Source organism: Simochromis diagramma, unplaced genomic scaffold (assembly GCF_900408965.1).
Source record: "Simochromis diagramma unplaced genomic scaffold, fSimDia1.1 OVJJ01000685.1, whole genome shotgun sequence".
NCBI lineage: Eukaryota > Metazoa > Chordata > Actinopteri > Cichliformes > Cichlidae > Simochromis > Simochromis diagramma.
The window spans coordinates 4,455,986-4,481,102 of record NW_024387477.1 but is presented as its reverse complement, the minus strand read 5'-3'; the positions used below and the strand labels follow the sequence as shown (position 1 = coordinate 4,481,102).

Genomic DNA, 25,117 nt, shown 5'->3' with positions numbered 1-25,117 from the left:
TAAGTATCTCGTGGCGGACCACCAGGTGTCGTCTTTACATACCTCCACAATCTTCCTAAAGGACAGTAGGGGAGGGTGTTTTAACCCTTACAGAAGAATTGGAGAACTGTCTTATCTGATGTGCTAAACAAAATACCTTGTCTATATGTTGCTTAGCTCCTTAGTTTGTTTTTGCTTGTGTGTAAGTTGTCACTGTGAACTGGGAGGGAACTGCAGACGAGAACCATACAGATTTGCTACGATACTTCAAATAGTAACATCCTAGGTCAGTATTGTGTGCTCCTTTTATACATACAAAACAAATGGCTAGAAAAGCTAGCCCACGGAAAACAGAGGCGGTAGTGTTACCGTGCAGTTCTCGTCAGTTACCACTAGATGTCAGGCTATAAACCGTACATTCAGTGCGAGTATTGTGGCCGCTAGGTGGTAGCTCTGCACCAGGATATCCTCCTCCCAGGTCGTCGAAACAACAAACCGAACTACGGAGCAAGCGGGGTGAGAGAACGTCCGAAACCGCCTCTGACCGCGACTTTTAAACTCTTTTTACAGAATTGTGGCGGAATTCAGACGGAGGCTGTATACGAGTAGTAAAAGTTACGATTGTACCGGGACTACATTTCACAACAAGGTAAGTTAGCTGTAAAATGGCGGAGAGCTATCTGGAACTTAGTTGATTTGTATTTTGCTAGCTGTCTCGCTAGCCAGGCTAGCTTTAGATGAGCGCAGAGCGCGGATGTCTGCCTGAACCAAGTCGCTTCGCTAGCTCGCGGAACATGGCTACTTCGGTTGTTAGCAGGCTAACGAACTGGATTTTTTACACAGCGGCGCAAAATACGTAGCTCGGAACAGACCGAAGCGTTTTATTGCCACAACCGACTTACTTGCACTTTATATATTTGTAAACAAAGTGTTTGTTGCTTATGCAATACGGTACTGGAACTCCCGAGGCAAGATGGAGGACGCAAGGACGTGATGTTTTTTTTAGGTAACGTTAGCAGTAGCTCTTAGCATTGCTAACTAGTGGGAGTTATTTTCAGCTCGTCCATTGGAGTTTATCTGCTATTATTTGCTTTATCTTCGGACGAAGACTGGTTACGAGTGACACGTAGACAGAAATTAGTTAATGTACATGGCAGCATTGCTGACTAGCCTTATTGTGTTCTGGCTAATATTAGCTTACGCTAGTACAGAAAGGCTTGCGTTGTTTTGTTATTATGGTTCAACTAGTATAGCAATGGTAAACGCTGGCATGTTCTGAAAATCTGATGATATTGCATTGTATGCGCTTCTCGTTCTTCTTATTTGGCTATTCATAGTTTGTTTTCCCTAAGTAGCGCATGCTTACTTCATCAAATTTCAACTAGCTGACGCTGGGGAAAATACGCCAAAAATCCACGGTTACTTAGCTACTCGCGCTAGCACCAGCAGCGCACCGGCGTCAATTTTGACAGGAACCGACGAAGAGCGGCTCCGTGTCGGCAGCGTTGGGGCGAGCGGAGCCGGTAGTTGGTGGTATAGTTGTCCTTGAAAAATTCACACAGTTGAGTTTCACATTAGCGTGTTTTTTGTTATATAGCATTCTTTACTGTCGTTTCGCATTAACAAGTTTATGAGATACACTCCCCGATTTGGCGCCACTTTTTCTGTCTGCACGAATCCCGTCGTCTTGTCATGCAGTATCCCCCTCACTATCAAGGAAATGGGCACGGTACCAAACTCTCAAACCAAGAATTAACTGTGAAAAGCTGAAACTCACATAGTCATAGAAACATCATCATATTGAGCACTACTCTTTGCTTTGTTGTTAGCTGATGTTAACCAATTTCACGTTTACTATTTAATTCACAGTAAACAGTAATAACCTGTAATTTGGCACGCGTGAGCCTTCATTTTGCGTGAAATTGTAAGAATCAATTTGCTAACGTTACTTTCGATTTAAATCGGATAGTCGGCCTTAAAGTTTACTAAGTAATTGTGTCTGGTTTAATAATGGAAGAATGACAACGTTGTGTATGTTAGCTCTAAGTGTACTAGGACTGAAAGAGGGACTCACTGCACCCAACCTGGTGTATAATGGGTGGAGTTTGTCTTTTCCAGACTGAATCGTTTACTCGGTAGGGCTTTTATTGATTTCACTGACTGCTACAGAAAAAATTACATTTGGTTCAGAGTGGACATGGTATTAGTCCTGATTTGAAAAGTTACTTCTACTTGCTACTTTGATCTGTGTGCCACTAATTTACACTTCACAACCATGCAATAGTTTCCCTGTGGCCTGCAGAATCTTGTTGATGTTGATACTGGCATTTGATTGGTTGAGATATGTATGGGGCGGATAGGGCAGTGCCATATTTGGACATTGAGGAAGACACTCCGGTCTTGATTGTATGACGTTGTCTGTAAACCCAGGAGAGCAGAGAAAGGGAGGGAGCCAATGGTTGGACAGTGAGCATGACAGGAGCGTTTGTGTCCGCCCCCTGTTACCATGTGAAACCTTTTTTTCTTTTTTCCTCTCTCACTCTCTCTTTCAAAGACATCAAAGTAACATTTGCTCACTACAGATGCTGTGATTTCTGGAAACACAAAGTGTTTATTTTGTTTAGTTTTCAGTGTTGCTGGTGAAATGTACAATAAGACTGCATGTGTAGCACTCTACAACAATTCTGCTCCATATTCTAGGTCACATGCAACGTCTCCTGCCTTGTATTTTGTGAGGATTATAAGCCAGTCGTAAGTTAAAGTTATCCAGAAGATGTTGCAACAATGATAGCACCAGAAATACCATCAGAGTTCGCCTATACTCAGTAAGTATCTACTAATAGTTTACATTTATTGTTAAGGTTGATATGATATCTCATGCAGTTATTTGTTTTTGTCAGGGATACAGACACTCGATTCTCCTCAGACACAGACTTCTCTGAGGATCCTGATGGAAGGAGTGCAAATTCAGCTAAAGGAAAGGTATAGATGCAACAAATGGACCATTGCACAAGTATTGGTAACACACATTGTTTTTCTTTCCTTACACTCTGCAGTGGTTCTCAGATTTATATTTGTTTTTTCACTACTTTCCCAGGGTGGAAAGAAGGGGAAGAAGGCAGCAGGGGAGAAAGGAAAAGGAGGGAAAGGAGCAGGCCGTATAAATGGCCACCACCAAGAGAATGGCATGGAAAACATGATGCTGTTTGAGGTTGTGAAGCTGGGAAGGAGTGCAATGCAGGTATGAACAGTAAACCCTTTGAAATTGCCACCTTTTTCCCTTTTCTTTTACTCAGTAAGAGAAAAAAATACACAACTTGTGCTTGTCCCCATCTTCTTGCAGTCTGTTGTTGATGACTGGATTGAATCTTACAAACATGACAGAGATGTTGCACTGTTGGATCTCATCAATTTCTTCATCCAGTGCTCAGGATGCAAAGGTATTTATGTTTCTCAGCTTCAGTATTAATACTACACGATTGGCTGTTTTTTAAACTATATTGAGGAAGTATGTAGTCTTTGTTGTCCTGCAGAACCGGCCTCCACTCATCTGAATCAGTAGTTCTGCTTTTCCACTCAGGAAATTGTCTTCTGTCTAACCTCTTTATTCTTCATCTTCTCCTTCTTCTGTGTTTTTTCCTGTCAGGTGTGGTTACTGGAGAAATGTTTCGCAACATGCAGAACTCTGAGATCATCCGACGGATGACAGAGGAATTTGATGAGGCAAGTTACCACATTAGACTAATAATCACACCATATTCACTATAAATCACTTAAGTTTCATTTCAGATGCCAAATACAGAATTCATGTACGTACCAAGGACAATAAACTTTGCTAATTTGTGGTTGATAACTGCCACTTGTACTAGTCATTGTAGTGAAGGACTGTCGTTCCTCTGTGTACTTTGCAGGACAGCGGTGACTACCCTCTAACCATAGCTGGGCCCCAGTGGAAGAAGTTCAAAACAAGCTTTTGTGAATTTATTTCGGTGCTAGTGCGCCAGTGTCAATACAGTATCATCTATGATGAGTATATGATGGACACAGTCATCTCCCTTCTCACCGGACTATCGGATTCCCAAGTCCGAGCCTTCAGACACACCTCAACACTGGCAGGTAAGATCGTGTGTGTTTATGAATTATATTTAAGTGTTTGTGCTGATTTACAATCAATAGCTTCTTTTCCAAGCATACAACAGTTAGCTAGCTGGGAAAAGTTGTGTGTTTTAAAGGTTCTTCCTTGTTGTATCCTTGTGTTTGAACTGGAGACTCATTTGTAGTGCTCTTGGATATTTATGAGGTCAGAAATTTTCATTGGTGTAAACTCTAGGGTTTTTTTTATACTGTCTGCACATTTTGTTTCATAGTAGTATTAAAGTTAATAACCCCAGTGATCAACCTAGATGGGCCACCTGTACAAATGTTTTAAGTTATTTTTTGTGATTAGATCCTTTTAAATGTTTTTACACTCCTAAGGGCAGGGCAACTGAAGTCTTTATTATGAGCATGTTGTGTACACATGAACACTTAGGATAAATGTAAGCAGCAAAGGGGGATTTAAACGCATTAAAAAACGCAGAAGAATCTTGATCATATGCTCTACAATAATCCGAGCTGTGTAGAACACATAGCCGATATTGTTAGGCTTAATGCTTACTCTGTCACGTGGGTACTGTGACTATAAAACATACAGGGGTTTTTTCTGTCTGGAAAGTTGTTGTCACGAACTTTCAGTATGCCTTTTTTGTGCTTCTGTTTGGGTGTGAGTGTTGGTCTTGGTAGGCTGGCCTGTTTCAGCTGGTGGATAGTTATTTTAGATAATACACTAGTTAATGATTGTTCTCTGCACCTAAGCTACTGTGTTACCCAGGTGTTGCTAAAACTGGATTTATTCATAATCAATTTGCTTTGAGTTTGGTGACTTGTCGTCTTTTGTAAAGCATACTTGAATTCAAGGTGTCTACTTAGTCAGAATTAAAGGAACCCAAACATTTTTTTTTTTCTAAAATACAAATATTGTTCCAGTTGTGACCATTTCACCATCCTCTAAATTTAAGGTATTGCAATTTTGCTCTGTAGTGCAATCAGAACTAACTTTCATTGCAAATTATTAATACCAAAACCCACTGATGTCAGATAAGCTCACATAACTTAATGAGAGATAGTTTTGAAATAATCTACAGATAACAGAAATTATTTTATTTCTTCATGTTCCTTGTTGTGTTTTTGACAGCCATGAAGCTGATGACAGCCCTGGTGAATGTAGCTCTAAACTTGAGCATCAACATGGACAACACCCAGCGCCAGTATGAGGCAGAGAGAAATAAAATGGTCGCTAAAAGGGCAAATGACAGGCTGGAGCTGCTGTTGCAAAAACGTAAAGAGGTAAGCATTGCAACAATTAGTTGCATTTGTTTTTGTCATGCAGCTTATTACATTAAGCACATGTCATGTTTATTCATTTGTACGTTTGACACTTAAAATTCACATTGAAAACTGGTTTGTTTGAGTAGTGATTTGGTAATGTATCAAAATAATTGGCGACTGTTTCTTAGGGCTCTGCCACATTGTATCATCAGCTATAGTACCGGTATACATTTTTACGTTAAAAGTATCCTATCGCATAGGGCTGCACGATTTTGCATAAAATGAGAATCACGATTTTTTGGCTTAGAATTGAGATCACGATTCTCTCACGATTTTCTTTTCCAGTATAAATATTTATTGCACTTATTAACTGCACATCAACTTCGTAACAGTTGAGACTGAACATAAAAACAATAAATAAACATAAAAACAACAAATGTCTCACATTTTGTCGTTGCCGCAAAATGTTTTACTGCTTGTAATTCCTCTCCACCTTTGCTCGACACTGCGTGTATAGAGCAGGTAGTGCAACAATAGAAAAATAGTTGCGGGACGGCACTGTGTAGCGTTTGTCTAGGGTGTTGATCATTTTCCTAAATCCTTCGTTTTGCACAGTGTTGGTGGGAGCCATATCTTTGGTCAGGTGATAAGTAATAGCCTCCGTAATTTGTTTGTGCCTGCGGGAGTTCGCCGGGTATAGGGAAGCGCTGTATAAGGTTCCCGTTATTGATGTTTGGGTGGTTGACCGGGACGGATTTTCTCTAGTCACTTTTTCGTTTTCCCTGACGTGCTCTCCGTTGTTTTTCCCTTGCCAATTTTAGCAGCCAGCTTCTGTATCACGTGGTATAAGGCTCCGCCCTTGTCATTTGTTGAGCAGGAAGAGTGAGCGCTTGTTTTCATGCAGATTACGTCCCGGATCAAAATGCGGTACAATCAGCGTCGTGGTTTTTTTTTTTTTTTTTTTTTTTTTTTTTTTTTTTTTCAATCGTTGTCATTTGGAAATGAGATCGCACATAAGTATGAATTAAGATTGCGATTTTCTAACGATTAATCGTGCAGCCCTACTATCGCAATATTTTTTACTGTAGCAAAACCATTTGTTTACGTTCTTTTGTGTGTACAACAAGGAGACAAAGCCAGGCATGTCTGAAAGTAAGAGCATTGTGTCACTCTCTAATGACAGTTTCGTACCTAAAAGAGAACTACTTCAACAATCTCCAACAAAGCACTGATATTTGCAATCTATATAATATATACAATATATACATATACAACTGTTCCCCATAAATGTGGAAACAACACATTTATTGAGATAAAAACATACTGTTGAGTAAAACCAGGCTACAAAGGAAGGAGATGCTTGCAGCTGGAGATGTTTGACCCAAATAGAAAGAAAAAACTTCATCATCCACATGTATGAAAATGTTGTACAAGTTTCTGATGAATTAGAATTTAGATTTATGTCAGCTTTTGTTAAAGTATTAAACAGTTATATAAAACTTAAAGTTTACAGGACAAACGCTAACTAGACTTCTACTTCTGTGCTTGCATTTTATTTATGCTGTTGATGGTTATAATGCTGTTCAACTACAACTGTAGTTTGTCATCCATGACAGTAGCTTATGGAAAAGAAGGATTGAAAACACCCCTCATTTATTTGCATTAAATGCTGCTTTTCCTTCAGTTAGACAAAAACAGGAGCAGTTGGGTAGGCTGTATAGCCTCAAAAATATATCACAATATTTTGAGAAAATTTTCAATAATGTATACTTTTTTAAAAGTTCATAAATATTACAGCAAATTGTTTAATTCAGAGAGATGCGGTGCATAAGAAAGGTGTGCCCTGTGTTTAAAAGACTTGTTGCATTTGTGTTGGCAAGCATCGTGTCGACTGTTGAAGTGGAGCCACACTTTTGAAAGTTTAATTCTGTGTCTGTGTGCACATGCTGCATGATGCTGCAGTTGAGAGGCATCTCTTCCCTGCCCCTTCCACACAGGCTGTGAGAAGGACGTCTCTTACAGCTTGAAAGTAACAGAAATGACTAATGCTTCAATCTTGGTGCAAATGAAAATTGAAGTTGGAGAGATAAATGTTATTGCTGTTCAAGGTCTGCCTGTTAATGTGACTGCATGCATTTCAGATTTATGCTCTGTTCAAGCAGATTTGCAAATGTTACTGTGTCTGCCCTAGTGCACATACTCTCATGTTCTTTTTCTCCATTTTTGAAAAATGACCAGAGTCCTTTAGACACGAAGCCAACACATTCAGATGCCATTACATTAATTGAAAGCAGCTATAGATTTTTAAATATTGCCAGTGTAGCTATGTAAATGAGGTAAAAGTGTAGCATTGATGTGTGAGAATAATGTGTATCATCTAGCACACAGTAAAGTTGAACTGTAAAGAATGGATCCATTTTAGATTTAGCAAATTAGTAACAAGCTTTGAAAACTCCCTGGTAACCAAATCCATTTGAACAGATAAATTTTAGCCTACTCTGTTTAGGTGAAGAAAACTACTTTGGTCCTTGATTTGTTTAATTTATAAGAGCTTGCGTCTGTGCAGAGTTGTGGAACACAATGGGCTTAACTGGTTATTATGTTTCAGCAGCTGGAGACGGTGTTGGCAACAACACAGCGCTTTGTACCCATTTCCCCCGTGAAGTGGGAGGACACAGACCAGTTTCTCTCAGAACTTTTTTTTTTTTTGGGGGGGGGTGATAGTCATTGCATACACAGTATATTCTTCTGAGCTAGAGTATTTATTGAATTGAACTTTGTTTCAAAATAAGGACTCTATTGTGAATCAGAGATGACGATACCAGAAATCTCAGGTGATTTGTGAAAGATTCACAGTATATTGTTTGTTCTTTATTTGTTCTTTTTTTTTTTTTTTGTGGTCACCTCAAAGAATTTAAACCAGTATTCTACAAAATCAACAACTGACGTTAAACTTGGACTCTCCCCAAGTCATGAAAGAACCTATATAACCATGTAAACAGGAATTACTGTAGCTTGTGAGCAGACATTTGTTGGTTTAGGAAGAATAGTGACTGCTGCTCCTCTGTAGGTGGTGAACCCGCAATGCCAAGTGTTATTTAGCCTGTATGGCGGGTTTATTGGTTATATAACAGCAGGTCCCACAGGGCATCCATCTGTTAGTTCACTGTGCAGCCACACCGCAGCATGGTGGCATAGTTGACTGTCACACTAGTCTTATTATGTTAACAATGCATCCTGACCACCAGTTATTGTTGCAGTCTGGTCAGTTGCTGCGTTTGTGTGATAAAATGTGCTGACATGGTTTTTTCTGCTCTTAATTTCAGCTCCAGGAAAATCAGGACGAGATTGAAAACATGATGAATGCAATATTCAAAGGAGTGTTTGTGCACAGATATCGGTATGGCCTTACGTCAGTCAGCATCCAGTCTTGAACTTTGTTATCACTGTCTTTTCTACAGACTGCTAACAGCCCTCATTCGTTTTTTTATTAAATAATGTTTTAACAGGGATTCAATAGCAGAAATCAGGGCGATCTGTATAGAAGAGATTGGAGTGTGGATGAAACTCTATAGTGATGCCTTCCTCAACGACAGCTATCTGAAGTATGTGGGATGGACAATGCACGATAAGGTGGGCAATACAAAGGACTCTGAATTTTTTAAAAGCTCCTCTTAAGGTGTATACTTAATTAATTTATTTTATTCTTTTTTAAAAAAGAGTGTGTTGATAACTGCAGTAACCAGTAATGGATACTTTCGTACTCTATTCCAGCAAGGTGAAGTACGTCTAAAGTGTCTCACAGCACTGCAGGGCCTCTATCACAACAGAGAACTCAATGCCAGACTGGAGCTCTTCACCAGTCGCTTTAAGGTCAGCACCACCTGCTGGACAACTTAAACACAACAACTGTATTTGTTCCATACTTGGAGAAACAAACTCCATGGGCTTGTCTTTATTTAACTATGCTTTCAGTAATTCAGGAGTTTGCGAGGCAAAATGACTCATTAAGTTTTCTGTCTCTCCTTTTATTTAGGACCGCATCGTCTCTATGACTCTTGACAAAGAATATGATGTAGCAGTACAAGCTATTAAGCTACTTACTCTTGTCTTGAAGTAAGTGGTTGTTTTTGATAATATGTAATGTTGTTCAGCACAAGTGATTGAGATGTAGTTTATACTTCAAGGCTGAGCACTTGTAAATTTTGTGATTTGCATCAAGTACATGTGTGCTACTGATAAAGTCTTTGTAATTTTCTTTGTATTTGTTTCTGCAGTAGTACAGATGAGGTGTTGACTCCTGAGGACTGTGAGAGTGTCTATCACTTGGTGTACTCGGCACACAGGCCGGTCGCAGTTGCAGCTGGAGAATTCCTTTTTAAGAAGTATGTTAGACATAAGTTAAGATTTCTAGCTTCAGGCTTGTAGTGATATTTGTTTGTAAACCTTTACAGTTCCAAGAAATAGTATATCAGCTGTTTGAGTTAGTATTCAATGTGATTCCCAACTAATGAAAAATATTCTCAAAGATTGTTCAGCCACCGAGAACCGGAAGATGAAGGTGCCCCTAAAAGGAGAGGCAGACAAAGTCCCAATGCCAACCTCATTAAGACCACTGTCTTTTTCTTCCTGGAGAGTGAGGTACATTATCATGCTATATTTTCTGTTCTCACATTTCTGTCTTTATTGCGCGTACTGTTTTGTAAACGGTATCAGTGATCCATCCCTCATCTGTTTGAACACTTATTCCATCAGCTCCACGAGCATGCGGCTTACCTAGTGGACTCACTCTGGGAATGTGGTGCAGAGCTACTGAAAGACTGGGAGTGTATGATCAGCTTACTGCTAGATGACCCGTTGCCAGGAGAGGAAGGTATGGCACTGGGTTTTTTCTTTCTTTCTTTGTACTGGTATGCAGTTGAGAGCACTATTGTGATTTATTGATTTCTCTGTTTGGTTTTTCTTTCGCAGCTCTTACAGACAGACAAGAGACTGCTTTGATTGAAATCATGCTGTGCACTGTACGCCAGGCTGCTGAGTGCCACCCACCTGTTGGAAGAGGAACAGGGAAGAGGGTAAGAGTGGCTGACACGCTAAAAATCATAAGCCAATACTTATCTGTTTGTTGGATTATGCTTTCTTTGTGCTGTTCTCCTAATCGGCCAACTATCCTGGGATTTCTTTGGTGACAGTAATATTATAGAGTTAATTATGTTAAATTGGTTAACTCTTTATGAACCTTCTGAAACACGGCCACTTAAAAGATCTACAGATCCACGTCTGTTCATAGGTCTTCAAATAATTGTCAGCCAACTTGTTGTTTGATTATTTATTTATTTTTGTAATTTTGCTGTCTGAAGTGCAACATGTAGGCTATCAGAGGATAAGACTGTTTGCTAAGATTGTTTTAATGTATATACTTTTGCTCATTGTCGTGGTGTTTGATTTTGGAGATAAGAACAGTTCTGAGATATTCTTCATGTGGGTTTTTTTTTTTTTTTTTTTAAACAGTTGAAAGTTGGTGCGTAGCTTCACTCTGCATAATTGTAGATACTAAACATGTACTTTCTGTCATGTTTCTACTGCACTTGCATACTTTCTTTATTTTAATGAGTTTAACCACAGCTGCTTTCGGCCCTTTTTATGCAGTCCTGAGTTGTTTACAACACATCGATTTCTAAAGACATTTTCTCAGTTTACTACTTAAATTATTTAGGAAATTTAGTCAAAAGCTAAAAATAAAATTCCCCAGATGCGCCAAAAAAAGATTAATTAATTAATGTAGTTTACATTTACCCTAAATGGCGGTGTTCGGTATTAAGAAGTCAGAGTACACTTTCTGAATGGATGAATGGAGACTAGTTGTGTGGTCTAATGTGATTGCATCACACATCAGGTGATGACGGCTAAAGAGAAGAAGACTCAGCTGGATGACAGAACCAGAATAACAGAGCTGTTTGCTGTGGCTTTGCCCCCTCTACTGGCAAAGGTATGTCATATCCACGCAGCTTTCTTAGAAGCAATCTTCCTAAGGAGGTTGTACTTTTAACAGTACAGCATCATTGTGCTCTTTATGTGCTCCACAGTATGCCGTGGATGCAGAGAAGGTGACTAACTTGTTGCAGCTTCCGCAATTCTTTGACCTGGAAATTTATACCACAGGGCGTCTGGAGAAGGTAAGACAAATTGGCTTGTCGGACAGCGCTAATCAGATCAGAACAAATTGGATTAATGTATTTAACATATTAATGGGATTGTTTATCACACACACGATGCTAATATCTCTTATCTCTCGGTCTCCTCCATCCAGCACCTGGAATCCCTGCTGCGTCAGATCAAAGAAATTGTGGAGAAGCACACAGACACTGAGGTTTTAGAGTCCTGCTCTAAGACATACCACGCCCTCTGCAATGAGGAATTCACAATCTTTAACAGGGTGGACATAGCCCGCTCCCAGCTGCTGGATGAGCTGGTGGACAAATTTAATAGACTATTGGAGGACTTTTTACAAGAGGTGAGAGTAATAGTGCGCTTAAATGTCCAGCATACCTATAAGTCCAGTACAACAGAAACTAGCTCAACATAAACCATGAAAAGAGGACAGCCTCCATTATTTATGTTCTGTTCTAGCTCTGTCACATTTCATAACTCTTCATTTATTGGTACTGGAACTTATCCTGTTGTACAGAAGTCTTATATATAGCAAGGATGAAAATACTTGATGTGTTGTGAATGACCTTATCATATAGTTTATAAAGAAGCTCATCAGAAATTTTCACCTTTCTGAACAATCTGAAAACTCCAGTTTGTTTTTATTTATGATAACATTAAAGATCTTGACCTGTTAAAATCACTTTTTTCTGTACAGGGTGAAGATGCTGATGAAGATGATGCTTATCAGGTTTTGTCAACTCTAAAGAGGATCACAGCTTTTCACAAGTATGTTTTCTCAGAAGTACTTTTCTATGTGACTTTTATCTACGTCTGCTGCATTGTTGGTAGATTCAGTGTGCACGTTTTTGAAAGTGATGAGACGTCATCAACTCTTTTGCAGTGCACATGACCTCTCGGGATGGGACCTTTTTACCAGCAACTTCAAGCTGCTCAATACTGGCATAGAGAACGGGGACATGCCTGAGCAGGTAATATACATAAGTTGCTCTGCATAATTTTTTTTTTTTTTTTTTTTAAATGCTCGAAAATACTGATACATGTTTTTTTTTTTTATATTGTGTGGGTTTTTTCTCTTTCTCTCTCACTCCTTGTGAGTAGATAGTCATCCATTCACTGCAATGTACCCACTACGTGATACTGTGGCACCTGGCCAAGTTATCTGAGGGCAGCTCCAGAAAGGTGAGGTCTAATCACATTTCATTGCTATTTTGTGTTGTTTTAACAGATTTAAGCAGCTATAAATGTGATGTTTTAAAATGCGTTTGTCTTTGTTTCAGGATGATCTGGTGACCCTGAGGAAGCAGATGAGGGCATTCTGTATGATGTGTCAGCGCTACCTCACCAACGTTAACACAGCTGTCAAAGAGCAGGTGACACAGATGAGAAAGTGACAATTATCCATGTTTAAAAGTGCGCGTAAAATCAGCTTGAAAGCAAAGCAAGGACACCTAAAGTACATGGACTTTGTGCAGCTGAACAGACTTGCCTTTTAACTCTGAAGTGGTGGTTTGGTTGCCCCTTATTGCAGCTACAATGGATATTTTTTTAAGCTCCAGAGCACTTATAATGTATCTGCTTAATTCGAAATCTAATTTGTGATCATTTTGTTTAGGGCTTGTGCACACAGAGTTTTAACTTTGTTCTTTTCTTCTTCGTTTTTTTCCACAGGCGTTCACCATCCTGTGTGATCTCCTGCTCATCTTTAGCCACCAGATGGTGTCCGGAGGCAGAGAACACCTGGAGCCCCTGGTCTATTCTCCAGAGGACTCACTGCAGTCTGAACTGCTCTCGTTCATCATGAACCATGTCTTCATAGACCAGGATGATGACACAAATAGCACAGGTATGAATATGCAGATGTGCAGTTTTGGCACTGCACTGGCCAAAGCGAGGAAGTAGCTAATGGGATTTCAAATTGTTTGTTCCCCCTCAGATGGGCAACAGGACGACGAGGCAGTAAAGATCGAAGCTCTGCACAAGAGAAGAAACCTCCTGGCTGCCTATTGTAAACTCATTATCTATTGTGTGGTAGAAATGAGGACTGGAGCTGATATCTTTAAACAGTACATGAGGGTAAGCTTAAGCATTTGTCATTTTAAAAATATGCAGTTGTGTATTACCCCCATTAACTGTGAATATAAGTAACTCTTACAGGGAAAAAATAGTTGTTTAATTAACACATTTGCTGTTGTCCTGACCTTGGGCACATGCATGCACACACACACACACAAAATTCTTCACGACCTTTCAATGTTTTTCCTGTTTGTTTTTTTTTTGCTTTTACAGTATTACAATGATTACGGTGATATCATCAAGGAGACTATGAGTAAGACTCGGCAAATTGACAAGATTCAGTGTGCCAAGACGCTCATCCTCAGTTTGCAGCAGGTCAGTGTGCACACTGTTGCTCGCGTATTAATTAATTCCATAATTGTGACCTTCTGCTCATGCGTCCCAGTGGTTAAGATGTTATCTAATGTTCCATATCTCTCTGTGTCCTAGTTATTTATTGAAATGGTGACTGAACTGGGTCATGGCTTTGATCGCTCCTCCTCGGCATTCTGTGGAATCAAGGAGTTGGCACGTCGTTTTTCTCTAACTTTCGGTCTCGATCAAGTCAAAACCAGAGATGCCATTGCCATGCTGCACAAGTAAGGCTTTATTCTGCTCATATTGGGTTACAAAGCTTTTCTTAGATTTTGGCCCCGTATCTGGGAACTGTCATGTTAGACAAATTACTTCTTGAATACTGTGTTTCCTTTGCCATGTTGTTTTTCCTCCGGATTTTGGAGAGGCTTAAGGCATGAAATGTTACACTCTAGCCTTTTCCAGTACAGTAAGTATTGTAGAAAAACATGTTTAAAAAAACAAAACAAAAACACAACACTGAACTGCAGAAACATAAAGGATGGCAACCAACCGTTACATATTTGAGCCGTGTGAATGAAATGAGCCGCACAGACTTTTCTTAATATCTGATGGTGGATCATCACTACTATCATTTCAACTATCTTCTCTAAAAACAAACTATTGCTGTGGCAGAAATCTATTTTAATACCGTTATAAGTGGTGGAAAATTGGTTGTTTTAAGCATTCAATCTTCTCGGTGGCTTGTTTCTACGTTATATTGGACATACGGAGCGAAATCTCTGATGAAACATTGGTACTAGTAAACCTTTACCTGTTTGAGCCAATCAGTTTCACAGATTAGTATTATTAAATTTGTTCCAATTCAAAGAGTTCTGAAAGAAGGCCTAAAACTACTTAAGTTATTACTGAAAATTGAATTCTTTTGTTCCATGGTGCAGAGAGAAGAGTGCAAGAGGACTGAAACAGACAAAAATAAATGTATAAAAGTAGTTCCCATTAATTGTTGCTATAGGCCCAGAATCTTACAATATGCCTGCCTAGTTGGGTCCAGTACACTTGTCATGAGGTCATATTTTAAAATGTGTACTAAAGAGGTAGTAATTCTGACAGCTCTCTCTAGTATTTCACAGGTTTATTTATTTTATATAAAGTAATATTACACTATTGAAAGTTAAATGGTACATTTGTATAGCGCTTTACTCAGTCCCTAAGGACCCCAAAGCGCTTTACACTACATTCAGTCATTCACCCATTCACACACACATTCACACACTGGCAATGGCAAGCTACGTTGTAGCCACAGCTGCCCTGGGGCGCACTGACAGAGGCAAGGCTGCCGGACACTGGCACCACCGGGCCCTCTGACCACCACCAGTAGGCAAACATGGGGTTAGTATCTTGCCCAAGGATATTTGGCATGCAGCCTGGGATCGAACCACCGACCTTCTGATTAGTGGCTGACCTGCTCTGCCACCTGAGCTACAGCCACCCCTTTAAACTGTTTTAAAGTAGTCATGCCACAACTTTCATTTATTGAAAGTTGTGGCATGACTACTGCAACTTGCTTTACTTAAGTGGTACGAATCAAATGCTGTATGTGTTCAACGCACTTAAACTACTGATCTGATATGGGGCCAACAAGTCACAACAGTTTGTTTTTATATTAAGAATCCGATAACCTAAAATATTCAGTGGTCCATTCTCAGTTTGTTACATTTAGGAAAGGTAGACCGGTTATCTTCTTAAAAAGCTACATGAAGCCTTCCTTCACCATCGTTTGGATTGGCATCATATCTTTTGGCAAACAAATGGTGAGAGCTTGGGTAATATAGTTCCAGCTAGGGCTGTTCGATATAACGATATATCGGATGACGATATAAAAACGTCCATCGTTTCATTTTACGCTATTGTTTGTTTCATGGTGTCGCAAAATAAACTGTTTGCGGCAATATTTTTTCATTATTTTGATGGTCACTGTAGTGGCTATATTAATTTCTTAAAGTTCTCTCTTTCTCTTATATGTAATATAACCACACTACTGACGAACAAGCGCCTGTTTTTATGCGTTGTTAGCAACAACGACGGTAACACCTTTGCGTGTCTGCTTGTTTATGTTCCACATAAACCTTTCACAAAAAAGCTCAAAATCCTGTTGAGCCTTTTCAAAATAAACTGAATCACGTGAAAGAGCAGATTATTTACGGATGAGAATTAAAAAAGAGCCGCCAAGTGCTTAAAAAATAAACCTTGGACTCAGACGTTAGAACAGGCTTTTCCCCGCAGCACGCCGTGTAATAAATACAAAGAAAACGGCAGCCGTTACAACTTATGTTTAAAAATGTATAGTTTCATGCATCGGTTAAAACACTCGACTCCAGGTAAAGGACGCACAGCTGGAAACACTTCACGCAAGTTGAGCTGCCCGAGATTCACAGAATTTACAGAAATTTTTGTGATTTATATCGTTATCGGGAGGATAGAATTCTTATATCGGGATATGAGATTTTGGTCATATCGCACAGCCCTAGTTCCAGCGTTTGTTTTTTAAAATCATACGGAGTACAACTAGCTAGAGACTCGGTGAGGCTATGCTGAATGAGCTTACTTTGTTTTAGTTTTGTAGTGTTAGCTGCAGAGTTTTCTCTCAGGCTTTCAGACAATCCTGGTACAGACTCGGCCGCTGATGCTTGAGATGGTGAAGTAAGTTTAGAAGTACTTTCCCCCATTCGATATTACAGGCGTCTTGCACTCCTTCCATATTATTGTGGTCTGTTCTGTATCTGGTCGTTTGTATCCAAAATATTTCCAAACCACTCAAGTAGCTGCTCTTTTGGGAATTAAATCTTCAGCGGTGATGCTTTAGCCATGTTTGCAGTCACTTTCACAACTTTAATAACTTCATGCTGCATGACCCACGTTAGCGTAATCCGCTGTGTAATAGGGTGATTTCTTTTTACACAATCGCGATATAATATTTATTTATTGACCCGGGGCAAAAACAAAAAATACCGGTATTATCATGAATGATGTGCGTATGCACACCTCTACTACACGGTTAAGATGAACTGCTTTTTGTTTAATGTCCACAAAACGTTGCTAATCCTTGCTCACAGGTCTTTCTTTTTCTCTCTGCCTCTGTGCTTTTCTCAGGGATGGTATTGAGTTTGCATTTAAGGAGCCTAGTCCCCAAGGAGAAGGAAGCCCCCCACGCAACCTGGCTTTCTTGGACATCCTCAGCGAGTTCTCCTCCAAGCTTATGAGACAAGACAAGAGGACTGTGTAAGCTGATTTTCTTCTTTTCTCCCCCCCTCTGTTTTTGGATGGGAAGCTTCAGTATCTCAGTGGAACAGGTGTTTGTGACAACTGGTGCAACTGGTGTTTCTGATGCATGACAGCTTTTTTGCAGCTTCGAATGCCCCAATTGGAATGTGCACCTGGTTTCACGTGTGAAGTTTGTCCTGTGTATTTCGTATTTCATTTTCTCAAGATGACCTCCCTCTTCTCCCCAGCCACATGTACCTGGAGCGATTCATGACGTTCCAGATGGCGCTGCAGCGAGAGGACTGCTGGCTTCCTCTCATCTCCTACAGGAATTCCCTACAGGCTGGGGGCGATGATGATACCATGTCTGTGATGAGTGGCTACTCCAGCAGAGGCTCTTCCGTTCGCTCCAAGAAGACTAAGCCTCCTGTTGTTACAGCTGGAACTTCAGCAGCCAAGAGGAAGTTGCCAGAAGGTATTGTTTACTCAGGAATATTAAAATAAAAGTGTTTAATTATAGTGCAGGTGGAAAAAATATATTGATTTTTAGTTTGGTTTAAAAAGATTAAAGCTAGCAGGTTTCTATAAACTATAAACATGAATTAAATCGGAGAAATGCATACAACTCAGCCAGGCACGATGTTACAAACACAGAGCCCAGATTAACCCAGATGTCTTCTCACTAGCCTGCATGGGTGGGGTTAGGAGATTAAACAGCAGATGTTAGGAGGGAGTCAAAGTACTCTTTAACAGTCAAAAAACCTCTCTAGTGTATGTTTGCTTCAGAACTATTCATGACAGGATATCGCTCTGATTTCAAGAAAAGTAGAGTTTACCGGCCCCAAGGCAAAGTCCAAGCCTTCTTCGTTATTTTAAAGCCCCTAACTAATAAATGAAAAAGCATAAAAGCTCCATACAATCACCATCAAGTTTGTTTTTGTTTTGTCCTTTACAAGTGATACTTCATGTTTCTGATGTTATGGCTTAATTTACAGCTCCAGAGAACATTACTCTGTTGCCGCCAGAGCACTTAAACAGAATGCCATGCTAATTCATATTGTGGACAAATTAAGCCAAGAAAAACAGTTAATAATAGGTAGATATGCTAGCCTTTATCAATGTGACAACACGGCTGAGTATTGTGGCTCACCGTTTTCGCTGTTGTGTAATTTTCCAGGTGGTTTCTGTTCCTGGAGTGCCAAACACACAGACATGCTCAGAACTGTATTTCAGTTGTATGCCTCTTCTGTGAACTGTGGCAATCCCTGCCCCTGGTGCAAAGGTTAATGTGTTGCTTTTGCCATAGCAACCAAACAAAATCCTAAATTTTGATTCTCCTCAAACTCAGCATGGCCAGGACAATAGAGCTTTGCATTGCTAACTTATGCAAAATGTATAAAAACGAGAATGTGTGTGGTTGTTTGAAACAAACGCTTTGGCTTTTCCCCTGCAGAGGAGAGCAGCAGCAGCAGCGAAGTCTGGCAGCAGAGCATGCAGACTCCAGTCATGATGCCATCTCCCCATCTCACCTCCACTGCCATGCGGGACCCTAAGAGGGCACGTGATGACAGCTTCATGGGGGTCTACCCCCTCCCTCACGACCAGCAGCAACCCCACCAACACCCGCAGCACCATCAACCGACGCCCCAGCACCACCAGGCATCCATGGATTACAAGTATGCATGCCTCAGTCTTTCATTGCTGCACTATTGCTGTCATGTTCAGCACAGTAATCGTTACAGGCTAATACACGCTGCTTCTTTCAAATAAAAACATTTTTACTGTAGAGGACTTATTGATTCTTCACTGTCCTTAGATGCAAAACCTCTGAAAACTTTATGTTTATAAGTGCGTAATAAAATACAAGTACACTTGAGTTGGCAAGACCACACATAGGTTCAAAGACTCAAACACATTACTTAGGTCTGTAACATATCAGTGTGAAATTATTAGCGAAGCATTTTGATGCACAATAATGAGGGCAGTTTTGATAATGGCCTATTACCTAGATAAATCTCTAGGAAAAGAACAAACACATTAGGAGTCTTTACAGATTTGCTATGTGTCTCTTAATCAGCAGAGAATGGGCAGATCAATGAGGAAAAATGGTGTCTGAGCTTCAGAATTGAATTAATCAATCTGCGAAAATATACCTATATGATATTAGTGAGCAGGATTTGGAATCGTGCCTCTAACTAAGTTGAGATTATATAAGATGAGTAGTGAATAGTTGTAGCTTCTCAAAGTACAGGCTGAGAAAACTGGAAGTAGCCTGGAGCTACAGCAGTAACCACTTACTTTCCTTTAGCACCTCCAATTACTCAAAAACCCCACAGTCCAACATTAACGTTTTTTCCCTCTTCTTTCTTTGTTGACCCTATAATCTCAAAGCTCTTTAATGACCATTTACTTTTAATTAATTATCTGTTATTTAAGCTTATCCCGATGTTTCATACTATAACATTTTATAAATACATCTAGGCTCATATCCAGGCCGATTATTCAGGCCAGAGCATCACTTATTCTCTGAGAAAAGGTTTGGACTGGAATGAGCCAAAATACATTAAGACAGGGTTCAGTGTAATTGCCCATTTGCATGCTCTTAATTTGGAGGGCAAATGGTAGCAAAATGGTTGTGCCTAACAGCCTGCCAAGTGTTGGTCCTACTGGGACAGTGACTGACTAGTTTATTTATCCACCCTGAGTTTTTACAGGCATCGGGCCAGTGTGCAACTAAGTTGTATCCTCATGGTATCCCCAGTAAAAACACCAGACAGTTGTGGGTCAAAACATGGCTAAATAATGTGCTCTCATATATTTAGTTCCCAGGTGACGTGGATGCTGGCTCAAAGACAGCAAGAGGAGGCACGCCAGCAAGAAAGAGCCATGAATTATGCCAAGCTCAGGACCAATCTGCAGCATGCTATGTAAGTCACAGGCACACCTGTATGCCGATGTGTAAATCTGAAGACTGGGTACACTTAGTAATTATTTAATGGTTTGCTCAGCAGTCGTCGCGGCACTGGGCTCATGGAAGAAGACGAAGAGCCGATTGTGGAGGATGTGATGATGTCATCAGAAGGCCGTATGGATGACCTCAATGAAGGCATGGACTTTGACACCATGGACATTGATCTGGTGAGATACATGCATTTTCATGAGTTTGTACTTGGTGTACAAACATTAAGATGTCCTCTGAAGCGCTGTGATACAAGCTTGTGTCTTCTTGTGATCTAGAGGAAACTCTAGATCACAATTAAAGTCGGTTTTTGTTTTTTGTTAATGGTCTTGGAAGGCAAATCAGCATTTTACACAAGTATCTGTTTCTAAATTGTCTCTTTGTCATTTAATGATTCAGTTTGATGGTAGTTGGAGATTAACAAAGAAAATTAACCCTTTTACAACTAAGTTCAGAATGTATTCTGATGCATTTGTGTAACTGTTTTTTTTTTTTTTTATTTTATTGCACACACTGCCAGCATAGGATGTAACCAGGCACCTTGTTTTGAATGTTGCCTGTAATAGAACTAGCACAAGTCAGAAATCATTAAAGAGAAATGTTTGCTTGTGGGAAGAATATGTCTTTTTCTTCTTCTTCTTCTTCTTAAAGTATGTACTTGCCAGTACATTGCAATTGTTGGTATACCATGATCAAAAAAGACAAATTTATTTTCATCATTTATGCCAACACCACAGATTTATGTATGCCGAGTGTAAAGCCAGAACAAAATTTGATCCGAGGCTAATACCTCTCTTGGATGCTGGAGCTGGATTCCATGAGATGGGCTCCAAATGTCATGTTGAATCAACCAGAAGACTGTACAACTGTCCTCGTTTCTCTAAATTCACTCTACTTGAATGTTCCAAACATATGCTGAAATTACATACCTCCTATTTGTTTTTTTTTTAAGTATTGTATGTTGGTTCTGTCGATTTCTGCAAGCTCTGCTTTTTTTTTCTCTCTCCTTTTTTAATATATGGGGGTAAAGTTCTAACAGTGGGTGGGAGTAGTTGTATGACAGTCTACTAAATATGCCGTTTCTTAAATCTCATAGCCACCCTCCAAGAACCGCCGTGAGAGGTCTGAGCTCAAGCCCGATTACTTTGACCCTTCTATCATGGATGAATCGGTAAGGAGCACCAAGATCAGGATCCTGTACTGATCCTGCTCACAATCTTATATTTTGTTTGTTGACGTCTGTTACATGTGAAGCGACACAACTGTTGGGAAGTAAATTGCAATTGCCTGCCTTTTTAAGCTAGACCAGCTGCTAGCCTGTTTTATTTGGGTTGTGAATGAGGCTGTGCATTTTGACAGGCTGAGCTGACTAACCTTTAGCCAAGTGCAACATTTCTTTTTGGTGAGCAGAGCAACCATTAGGCTTGTATAAACGATTTTTATTTATGTCTGACTGGATATCCAGCCTTAAATTCTTGTTCCAGACTGTCACAAAACCTCTGGGAAGGCTTTCTTTTTCCTCCTCTTCTAGAACAATGTAAGGCTAAGTAGAGCCCTGTGTGACTGGTTTATGTTATCTTTAACAACCTTTTTGATCACAAAAATGAAACTAAATCATCAGATTGGAGCAGTTTTGTCTGCGCTAAATACTTCAAATCTTGTTCCATTAAGGTTTTTCTGAGGATGTAAACCATTTGCGATGTACTTGGCTTTTACCAATTTTTTTTGCACTGCTCAGAACAAGCCTGATTAAGATCAGGATTTCTCAGTAACTGTTAATTTAGTTTGGAAACTGGTTGAAAACGATCATGTTCTGTCAGACTTTAATCATTACTGATGTAGATGGACATTCAATCATGTAAACATCCAGGAGAGTGCAGTGTGAAGTCTGTATTAATGTTCTGTTTGTTTCTTCCAGATGCTTGGGGTGTCCATGTTTTAAGCTAATATCCAGATGATTTTGACGCTGGGATGAGAGAAGAGGCGCTTTGTATTTAAAGAGAATTTTAGAAGCGAAAACAGAAGTGTTTTCTGTAAGAAAAGGCAAAAATGGAAAAAAAAAAAGGAAAGGAGAAAAAAATCTGGCTTGTACTTTACGTGGACCAATGACAACCCACACTCAGTGTTGCTTGCTCAGAGAGGACTTTGTTTCAAATATTTACTTTTATAATCTTGGGTAAGCTCTTCCTGTTCAGAAATAGCGTAACAGGCCACTTCCAAACCTATTAGAGATGAGACATGTCTGAAGAAAAATCAGTAATAGCTTTTTGTTTTCCTTTTATTTTCTCTTTCTTTTTTTTTTTTTTAATGGGGATGAAATGGTGTGTTTAACTTAAGAAACATTTTTGTTTATGTCTAACCCTTTTTACAATTGTAGTAAGTTACCAGGTGTGAAGTAGTAATTTATAAACGGACTGTAGTAGCTTGCTTGTACTGTGTTAGCCAAGTGGATGGAGGTCTTTATGTTTCTGTGCTTTTTTTTTTTTTTTTTTTTTTTTTCCTCCCCCCCCTTCCTCCCTTTTGTCTGTTTCTTCTTCCTGTTGTTGGCCCTGAGTTGAGGTCCTAATAACCACTGGTGGTTAAGATGGTTAAGATGTCATGTAGAATCAGTTAAGATCCCTTTATGCTGTGAAGATTCCTATAGAGTCCACTGAATGCTCCACGCTGTAAGTCCCAGAGCTTAGCCCAAGATTTGATCACTCCTTAACCACCATCTTACCAGATACATATGTACACCTTTCCCCCTCAAAATGAGCTTTTTTTTCCTCCTTCTTTTTTTTAATCCCAGTAGTACCACTGTGTGGGCTCTGGGGGATAACGGCTCGGTCAAAGAAAATCACCTTTTTTCTCTTTAAAATCCAGCAGCATAATGTTGAAATGGGTATCTCTACATTTTAAATAAAAGTTATATATGAATCGGTGCTGATTTTATATATGTGCTTTTGGTTTATTATTTTCTTATTTTCAACTTTTCAACCTTCAGTCACAAAGTGAGAAATGTGTAAGTAAAACCTAAAAAAAATGAAAGCATGTAAAGCCATGCATCAAGGAAGATTTTTAAATTTGTATTTTTATGTTTTGTTCTTTTATTTTTTTTCTTTGTCTTGATAATGTCTTCGGGTTTCTACCTTTTTTCCTACATGTAAATTAGTTTGGATAAAACTAATGAAAAGACTTGTGAAATTCAGCTTTAAGGTTTTCTCAACATTTAAAAAAAAAAAAAGAGTCCGGTCACAAAATACTTCTAGATTTCAAATGTTAAAACTGTAAGGTAGTCATTCAGCCAATACTGAAGATGAAAGTTATTCAGCAGCGCTGTGGCAGCTAGACAAAGCTTAGATTTTGACATGTATTTGTCACACACAAGTTTTAATGAAATGTTTTGTCTACTGAGGTTTTTATTTTGTAGTCATTCCATGCTTAAGCCTTAAACATGCTTGTGGAGGTCACATTTTCTCACAGTAATCTTCCATGTCAGAGGATCAGTCATGTTTAAAGGTGGATAATTGGCTTCTTAGAACATGAAATATGAGGTGGTCAGATGTAATGTGATAAAGTAGATAAACAGCCTATATGTGTTTTGCCTAATTATTTTATGTAAGTAAAAAAAAGAAAAATTCTTTTAAGGAAAAAAGTACTGTTTATTGTTTGTTACTTACCACTACATCGGTATAAATTCTTATTAGATCATGTGTATATATACAAAATTTTATTTCTTTCCTTCATTTTGGCCATGTCTGTGTTTTATTTTGTCAGCACTCTTGCCTACACTCTGAGTTGTTGTCTATTATCCCATCCTCTTTCAGTCACTCTGTTTTCTGATTTGTACTTGTCTGGAGACAGTAACTTTTGAATAAAAATCAACACATTTCATCTGTGGTACTTTTTACTTTTGACCACAAGAAACAAACTGCAACTAATGGAGCTATGACTAATCAGGCTGCACAGTAGACTTCTTATGTTCTCTTTGCAAAGCCTAAATATGGTGTGGTTTGGTGATTCCAAAGGTGGAGGAGGCTGAAACGTATACAGTATCAAGTGCACCTCAACATGTTAACAGTTGATTAATATAAAGTGGAAGAAAAAAAAAGGCAAAGTGTGTAAATCTAAAAACGAAAATCCGATTATCCTTAACACTAGAATATGGATAATAGTTAGCTTTCATGCTAACGGTATGTAGGTAGGAAATGGAAATTCACATAAATAAAATATTAATTGAACGAAAAATGTAGCTAGCGGTTAAGTTTTTGAATTGGGTATTAACATATAAAGCAGAGAAACACTACGGATAAACACTGTTGTTAATTATGTACATGTCTAGATGTAAATTTAGCCTAAAGTATGGCTCGGAGGCAAACCGTTAGCAAGCTAGTAACTGTTAAAGCAAATTATACTACAGGTAAACACAGAGTTGTTGAACAAACAATGTAAATTTCAGTGGATGGCGGATGTAAATAAAATGTAAATTTGACTAAAGTATGGCTAGGAGGTAAACCGTTAAACTGCATTAATTTTTAAAGCCGTAACGTTCTAGTGCGGATAAAAACCGTTGTATTTAAACGGAATCCTTGAAAAGGCTTTTGATTCCTTGAGTTAATTTATACAACTGAAACAAACTACAGTTAAGTAATTGTTCAGCGAACATTATTTAAATTCAGTTAGAAATGGCTTTAACTGAACACACTTCTATGGAAGCTTGTTTCTGGAGCAAGCAGAGCTATGTTGAAATTTTGAGTTATTACAAAATTACTAGTTGGAGAAAAATTTTTGACTTACAATCTTGAAATTTTGAATTACTTCTGAGGGAGTTTGAGTTTTTCAGGACGTCAGGTAAACAACAGGTAACCGCTGGAAAGGTATTACCTTTCCTGCCACATGGGGGCAGTGTGGTTCAAGGCAGACCTCCACTCTCCCTACAGTGACTTTACTGCTGTACATTTTCTGACTCATAATACATATAGATTTTATATCTTGCACTTCTACTAAGTTACTGACAAACAGAATGTA

The 25,117-nt window shown here is 39.1% G+C and overlaps 1 protein-coding gene across 4 annotated transcripts; it reads left to right on the top strand.

Annotated features, from left to right (window-relative positions):
• The first annotated feature begins 403 nt into the window (after positions 1 to 403).
• Positions 404 to 23,983, top strand: stag2b (stromal antigen 2b). Of its 4 annotated transcripts, none has more exons than XM_040015459.1 (34): positions 404 to 495; positions 2,680 to 2,804; positions 2,880 to 2,961; positions 3,077 to 3,220; positions 3,323 to 3,419; positions 3,626 to 3,702; positions 3,891 to 4,095; positions 5,213 to 5,364; positions 8,673 to 8,746; positions 8,856 to 8,979; positions 9,121 to 9,219; positions 9,383 to 9,462; positions 9,624 to 9,731; positions 9,876 to 9,987; positions 10,102 to 10,219; positions 10,318 to 10,421; positions 11,243 to 11,335; positions 11,433 to 11,522; positions 11,657 to 11,860; positions 12,215 to 12,285; positions 12,401 to 12,488; positions 12,619 to 12,699; positions 12,798 to 12,890; positions 13,189 to 13,363; positions 13,454 to 13,593; positions 13,807 to 13,908; positions 14,023 to 14,171; positions 17,041 to 17,169; positions 17,400 to 17,626; positions 18,605 to 18,827; positions 19,974 to 20,078; positions 20,160 to 20,289; positions 21,207 to 21,281; positions 22,029 to 23,983. In XM_040015459.1, the coding sequence occupies exons 2-34, from the start codon at positions 2,764 to 2,766 to the stop codon at positions 22,050 to 22,052; spliced, it is 3,816 nt and encodes a 1,271-aa protein (XP_039871393.1). In that variant the 5' UTR covers positions 404 to 495; positions 2,680 to 2,763; the 3' UTR covers positions 22,053 to 23,983. The 4 variants fall into 4 exon arrangements, with proteins under 4 accessions (XP_039871393.1, XP_039871394.1, XP_039871390.1 ...); XM_040015460.1 differs by having other exon boundaries at positions 414 to 628; positions 20,163 to 20,289; XM_040015456.1 differs by having other exon boundaries at positions 414 to 628.
• The last annotated feature ends 1,134 nt before the right edge of the window (positions 23,984 to 25,117 follow it).

Excerpts from the sequence above, each read along its gene's own strand:
- stag2b (XM_040015459.1), top strand. The coding sequence starts at position 2,764 with ATGATAGCACCAGAAATACCATCAGAGTTCGCCTATACTCA. Across the intron at positions 4,096-5,212 it reads ACACACCTCAACACTGGCAG|CCATGAAGCTGATGACAGCC; the intron begins GTAAGATCGTGT and ends TGTTTTTGACAG. Across the intron at positions 17,627-18,604 it reads CAAGAGGAAGTTGCCAGAAG|AGGAGAGCAGCAGCAGCAGC; the intron begins GTATTGTTTACT and ends TTTCCCCTGCAG.